The following is a 7,768-nucleotide window of genomic DNA, read 5'->3' as shown; positions in this document are numbered from 1 at the left end:
GCCCAGCTAATTTTTTCTATATATTTTTAGTTGTCCAGCTAATTTATTTCTATTTTTAGTAGAAATGGGGTCTCGCTCTTGTTGAGGCTGGTCTCGAACTCCTGACCTCGAGCGATCCTCCTGCCTTGGCCTCCCAAAGTGCTAGGATTACAGGTGTGAGCCACCATGCCTGGCCGTTAGTACCTGTTTTCTAAATTTACGCATAGTTAAAACAGTATAATACCTTATTTTTCAGTTTATTACTACTATGCAAAGCAATCATTAATGGCCAGAATAAAGGAATGATGTTAATAGGAGCTACCATTTATGGATTTCTTGCCACCGTCCAAATAAAGGATACTTAAGGCAGTAAGAGACTTAGAAACTAAACAAAGAATTATTATAGAAACTAGTCTGATGGAATGATGTTAATTAAGTTGATTAACAACTCGGGGATTCAAATTCAAGAAGTTTTATATGCTAAATACTCAATACACTAGAGTCATTTAAAAAATTTTTTTTCCATCACAATTGTCAAAATTTTTCTATTCAAAATACATACTATTACTGACCTCTGGAGGGAGCTCAAAGCCAAGTTTCTTAGGGAGAACAATTCACTTAAAGCCAGGCATAGAGAACGGTATCAAAGTCTCCAGGAGGCGCTCAAGCCAGGCCAGGCTTTGCTCTTCTTTCCCTGACCCGTTCATCTTCACTAAATCCTAAGGCATTTGCTAAATATTTAGTAAATTCCACCATGGATACCTTGATGTTGGAAACTATTATGTCCTTAGCATGATTTAAAGTAAGTTGGAAAATCTTAACTGCTTTCTAATAAAATACAACTTTTCCTAAGCATATAAAAGCATTTTCCAACCTATGTTTACCTACAATTTTAAATTACACTCATGTTTCATTCTTTTTTTTTCCCCTTTTATTTATTTTTTTTTTTAGACACTGTTTCTAAGGAAATGTTTCTTTCTTTTTGATACATCCTAAATATTCACAAGGGTTTATCATTAGTCTGATTACTTCAAAATTAAAATGTTTGTGGTTCCAGGTAAGAGTCAGACTTCTTGGATGCAAATCACAGGTCCTTCCTAATTCTGTGACCTTGAACTATCTGTTCTCTCTGACCTCAGTTTACTTACTATAAATTGAAGGTAAAAATAATGCCAACTCTATAGAAGTGTTTTAAAGTTTAAAAGAGATAATAAAGTATAGCACAGTGCCTGGCATAGAATAAATGCTTAATAATTTTAAAAGTCAGTATTTATTGAATTTTTAAAAATGTATGCCAGGCACTGTTCTAAAGCACATTATATATATTAACCCATAACTGCTCTATAAGGTAGGCTTTATTATCCCCACTTAACAGATGAAAAAACTGAGGCATGAAGCAGTTATAATTTGCCTATGTCACACAGCTACAAAGCAGTAGAGCTGGACACAAACTCAGTCAAGCTGGCTCCAAAATTTGTGCTCTTAACCACTATAGGAGACTGATCGTCATTAAGGATTAATAAGTATTAGTTCAATGTGGTTGCTTATTATTTTTACCTTTATTATCTACATAGCTTTTTATAATAAAACCATATATAAATTCTACAGTCAATACAAAAAACAAATAAGAACATATTTAAAACCTATGCTCTTTTGAATCAATATGGTAGTAATTGCAGCAAATTCATATGGGTAGATAATCCCATCTATGTACATTTTGCTAGATCTTTATTTAAAGATCCATCCTTCCCAGACTAAGATTCTAGGAAAAAAGAAGACCAAATTTTAACACATAGAATGTTTTAGGAAAAGCACATAACCAAGATAAAAGCATTTCAAGCCCTTCTGAACTCTTCAATACCTGGAAAGAAAAAAATTCAAGACATCTAAAGGTTATTAGAAAAAATTTTTTAAAGAAAATAATTATGCTTCTATTAATTGAACTTTGTAACACTAATAGGCAGTAGTTACTTGCCAAGCAAGGATGTAAAATAATTTAAAACAATCTAGGAATTCACATAAAAGTGAAAGCCGCTTGTAACATTTTAATACTAAGGACTGAAATAAATGCCTACATCTGTAATGTTCCCCTACTTTCCTACTTATTCATTTCTTAGCCCTTTAAAGAGCTGGTAAACTGAAATTGCACTGAAATGTTTTCAACAAATTAAGTTCCTCTGGAATATATGGAAAACTTAGGGAATGTGTTAGAGACCACCATTAGAAAGCTGCCCACGTGTTTCTGCTAAAATGACTGCAGCACAGGCAACGTGGGACTAAAAAGCCACTTTTCATGCCTTCATTCCCCTAAAATGCTGTTTTCTCTCCTTCAAATACCACCTGAAGAAATACTTAACCTATAAAACTCAGCTCCAATTAAACCTTCTCTAAGTAGAAAAGACGTCCCTGACATCCTTATGCACCAATATCCATTTAACCAGCACCTAGCATAACACCTAGCACACAACAGGGAAGCAATAAGTCATTGTTCAGTGGATTGACTATATTTTAATTATTTATTTAGACATCCCACAGGAAATGTCATAATTAATTTCTCATTATTCCCAATGACCAATACAGTACTTGACACAGGATATACTTGTTGGTTTGATAAGTAAATGAATTATCATTTTTTATTTACATGATAGAAAATAAATATTTTCCATGCATTCAATAAACATTTATTACAGGCGAAGCACAGTGTTAGGTCGTGGGGATTTGGAAACTAATTAGACATAGATCTTTAAGAAGTTTAAGTCTAGTGGGGAAGACAGACAAGAAAATCAATAATCACAGTGCAGAATGAGAAGTACTTTGGATAGAAGTACACCAAAGATATTAAGAGGGCTCAACAGAAGAGCACCAAAGGGTACCTGACTCCGATGTGTAGAGTACAACAGAGTCCCACACACTAAACCTCTATAATAATGTATAAAGTTCTTTTTAACAGTTGCTAAAGAAATTGTCAAGAGGAAGTACAGGTAGTAGGTGGCAAAACAAAAATAATACATTCTAAAACAGTATCATTGCATACTTTTTTTTGTTTTAGCCTCCAATCCTCATGAAAATTTGGCGTAGAGGCTTAGAAAGGAATTTTACAGGATATGTATGAAATAAAAATGTCGAGTCTTTGGCTGGGTTTGCTACAGACCAATGAAAGAACTGTTTGTTAAAATTTCAGCCGGTGAGACTACAAAAAAAAAAACAGTTTTGAGACTCAAAAATACAAATAATCATGCCCTCAAGTATTTACCATTTTATGAAGGGGAAGCATTTACATTTAGCTTTATTAAAAAAAAAAAAGAGTCTACCTACTTTGAGGCTAATCCTATAATCATTATAATTCTATGTTAAATAACTTTTGATATTGAAAGAAAAAGCATATAATCTGAAGAATGACAGAATTTATCCCTTAAAGACCATTATGCTTCTAATAAAATATTAACAAAAGATATTCATGTGATAAGAGTCTGTAATAATTTTAAGCTAAACTTCTTATGAAGGAACACTAATATATGTATATATGTATGTAAATATATACATATATAAAACATGTAAACATGCCTATGTAGCAATGAATATAAGACATGAAGATGAAATGTTTCAATATATCAAAGTGAGTGAGTTACCAAACCCCTAAACCATAGAGTATAAAGTCTTTGAGGCCATTATTTCTCACATTTGTGTTTATCAACCAAAGAGCTTAGCAAAATGCAAACACTTAAAAGGTAGACATTAACATTTGATTGTTAAGACTGAATGTCCAATCTGAAAAAAAAATGACTACTTCTCAGTGTCAGAAAATAATTCAATGGGTTTTCAATTTCTTAGATTTAATAATTTTTGTAATACTACATCCAATATACTACCATACACTTTAAAAGAAAACCATTACTTTTGGAAGTTACAGTGAAATGCCAACAAAATATTTGTTAATGATTTTTAATGATCCGCTTAGAATAAGATTTGGAATTTTTTAATGGTTTACTTTCATAGTTATTGGATATAGGGAATGGGAAATCTAAAGGAGCAAATGTCCTTTGAAAACAAAAAGTCAGGAATTTTTTAAAGCTGTCCCTATTAATAGACTTTTCATTAGAAAAATCTGGAAAAGGCAAACTCACTTTTACAAGCAGCTAAAGTGTTTTTATGAAAGAGAGGTATTTACAAGCAGTTTATTATTAATAAAAATGGTTTAATAGAAAAATTCTTTCTATAATCCTAAGTTTATTACATACTAATCATCAGATTGCATACCAATTCCAGTACAATTATATTTCCCATTTAAAGCAAATGATGGCAGTATAGCAGTTGCAAAATTACAGAGAATTTTAGATAGAGTAAACTTATAATTTATTGTATGAACCAGGATGCTTTTGAGAGTGAAATGGGGCATTATTAATAATTCTACCATGATGGTAGATAAAAACTGGTACTGGATCTGACAAACCAGTATGATCATCTTCATTTTAGAGAATATCATTCTAATTAATAAATACCATTGTTAGTTCTTTAGTGTTGCAAATAAAACCTGATTGGAGAGGGAATAAATATTAACATTTCCTTACCAATATCAATGTATTTGGGATCCAAGGGTGTGCCAATAGAATTACAAAGAACTAGCACAAACTGTGAACAGATAAAAAGAGTATCAGAACTCTTGCTTATGAATAATAAAGAAAATATGCTTAACATATATCATGCTTATCTCTTTTTCAATAACACTAACTGGGAAATAATTGATAAAACTGTTAGGTACAAAAAATAGCAGACATAAAAAAGATTATTACAGTACTAAATATAAAGAAACATGAACGAAAATTAAACCAAGGCTGATTTCTCTATATAATGGAACAGTGTTTCTAAGAGGACACTTAAGAAACACAGGTACACTGGCTACTTTTCACCATTTATATTCCCAAAATTCCTGATCAGCTAAAATCTCGAAAGTCATTTTTAAACCTATATCCAGCTATATAAGAGCTAACTTAATTTGTTACCATTGCACCAAATGTCTCCATCTCGTTCTCCTCCTTTGAAGCAATATATAAATGACACGACAAATTCAGAAAAAAATCAGTTAATTCAAAAAGACAGGATCCAACCTGGTCAAAATGACTTATGTACAAATAATTATCAATGACAAATATTAGGAAAATAATCAAGCATAATGCACACTTCACATTATTTTAAAGTGATAATTCCATTTTTCTTACTGTTAGTCATCTTTTCGGTATTTTGTACTAAGAATCTTATTCTACTTAGATGTTTTCCTAACTAAAATAACAACTTCAAATAAGCCAATTCTCTATGTACTATTTACATATAGACTGTTCCTTTCTTCGACATCTCAAAACTTGTTTAATAATTTCATAAATATAAACTAAATGATAAAATTTATAGTAAAAGTATAATTACCCCTTCCACTATTTAAAATAAGCTTATTTACTGCCACAAAATACCACAAATAAACTGTATTCTTAAATTTACTTTTCATTTTTGTCAGTTATACATGCTCTTAGTTTCAAGAATCAAATAATTCTAGAAGTTCTTACTAAAAATGGCAGTCCACTCTTAACTTATCGCTTCCTGCTCCCTTTAATTCATCCTTTTGCCATTTACCTCCACAAATCTAAGCCATGTGTTTACAGTACTACTTGTTTTATTTCAGTTTACTGCTTTATCTATTGCCTTCCCATTATGAAAGATAAGTATTCAGCTTTCGTACATCCTTTTGCCCCACCCACCCCACCCCCACCCCACGGGGGCACATTTCCATCCCTCTGTCTTTCCACTTTTAACACAACTTTGTCACATCAGAATTTAGGGTTTAATATGTTTATTATACTTCAACTAAAACCTTTTTTAATTTAAAAAAACAGTGATTACATCATTTGTGTATATAAACACTATTCACAGCTGAGCCACCAAGCATATCATGATTTATTTTCCTTTCAAGTATATTTTGCTTTCCCCATAGTTGATAATTGTCTTTCTTTTTTGCCTTTGCTTAGTTTTCTATGTATTAATACTAACTCAAATCTCCAAGAGTGTATCTCCTCACAAGGGTTCTAACATATTAGGTAGTCTATTCACTTCATCCTCTTAGGTTTTTTCTGGGGTCCTCTGACCTCTTCTCATCTGACTCACTGGGCACGCTGCCCAACTGTCACCTGGGACACTCCTCACCAGTGGTGTTGGGTTCTGTTTCTTCCTCTTTTTTAGTTTACTCCTCATTTTGGTAACCCATACCCTGAAGTAACTTCCTAAGATAGGGAAGGTGGAAGATCAATTTTTGGTGATCTTGCACATCTAAAAATGTCTGTTATTCTAGCTTCACATTTAATTACTATTGGCTTTAAGATATGGAGTTCTAAATAGGAAATCATTTTCCCTCAGAATTTTGAAGGCGATTCTCCAAAGTATTGCTACTGACAAGTAGAATGTCATTATGACCCCTGATCTTATGAAATCTGTTTTCCCCTCTGAAATCCTATAGAATCTTTTTTTTTCTCCCCACTGCTCTGAAATTCCACAATGATACATATGCCTTGATATGAAAATATGTTTATTCACTAAGCTAGGCACTTCCAATCTAGAACTCCAGGGTCACTCTCTTGGATTTTTTTTTTTCCAGATTTACTCCTCTCCATTTTGCCTGTTCACTTTTTTTTAGAAATATTATTTAAGTGCTAAACTTCCATGACTGGTCCTCTAATTTTCTTATTTTTTCACTCCTCTTTTCCATTTCCTTGTCTTTTTGCTCCACTTTATAGGTGTTTTCCTTCATTTTATCTTCTAGCCCTTCTGCCAAAGTTTTCACTGTTATATTTGTAATTTCCAAAAACTTCCTTTTCTATAGTATCCTTTTCTTATTTTATGGATGTAATTCCTCTTAACTCTCTGAAGGTAATATTAACAGTTCTTTTGAAATGACGTTTTTTTAAGAAGCATTCTCCCTTAATAGTCTCTGTTTCCTCCAAGTTCTTTTCTACTTGGGTTTATTTTTGGTGTCTGTCTGTTAAATTGCATGCTTCCCTCAAATGTCTGGCAATTTTTGTATATCTGCTTATACTTAAGAGACACTAAAAAGCTGTTTGGAGGGTCTTTACTGTAAGGTGATGGGCAAGGCTGCTCTCTTGGGGACTCCCAATCTCAGTATCTTTAGAGGTCTGTTCTCTTGAATGGGTCTTCTCCCAGGACAACTCATCTAATCCCTTATCTCAAAGTTCAGTCCTTGACTGCCAGTGTTCTAGAAATCAAGAGGAAAAAGGACACTGGGGATAAATTGAGTAGCAAACTTTTAATTTAATTGTCTTGTTTTCAGCAGAGATACTTCACCCTTAGCTATGCTTGGTGCCCTTCAGTACAGAGACTTTTTGATCCCCTTGGAGACTAAACCCCAGTCTTAACAGGCGGTAGAAGGGCAGCTGCCTATAGGGTCAGGATAGGGGAGGAGATCTGAGGATCTACTTCTTTATGTACCTTTTTTTTTTAAGTTTTCTCCTTCCTGCATAATATCTGGTATTTCCAAATTGCTTTTCTGTTTGTTTTTTCCCCCACCAAGTACCCCCAAGTCCTGTGCCTCGTCGGGATTCTGTGATGTAAACTGGTTGTCTCTTTGTTTTCTCCATGAATGGCTTATGATTCAGCTTTCTTAGGTCTGCTACGGTAATTACCACCAATCCAGCTACTCTCTAACCTACAAAATTTTGCTGCCATTTCCTTTCCCTTTTTGGTCCCTATGGGCTTATGACTTTTTAAAAAATATCTTTACTGTTCTTTTACC

The 7,768-nt window shown here is 33.0% G+C and overlaps 1 protein-coding gene across 1 annotated transcript in view; it reads right to left on the bottom strand.

Annotated features, from left to right (window-relative positions):
• WDR35 (WD repeat domain 35) overlaps positions 1–7,768 on the bottom strand; it is a 105,729-nt gene that overhangs the window by 57,540 nt on the left and 40,421 nt on the right. Inside the window, exons 8-9 of the mRNA XM_012653065.1 lie at positions 4,980–5,012; positions 4,548–4,608 (exon numbers count right to left, since the gene is read on the bottom strand). Of these exons, the coding sequence (XP_012508519.1) occupies positions 4,548–4,608; positions 4,980–5,012 (94 nt within the window). The remainder of the gene's footprint in view (positions 1–4,547; positions 4,609–4,979; positions 5,013–7,768) is intronic.

This window comes from Propithecus coquereli, unplaced genomic scaffold (assembly GCF_000956105.1).
Source record: "Propithecus coquereli isolate 6110/MARCELLA unplaced genomic scaffold, Pcoq_1.0 Scaffold41, whole genome shotgun sequence".
Classification (NCBI taxonomy): domain Eukaryota; kingdom Metazoa; phylum Chordata; class Mammalia; order Primates; family Indriidae; genus Propithecus; species Propithecus coquereli.
This window is presented reverse-complemented; position numbering and strand designations above follow the sequence as displayed.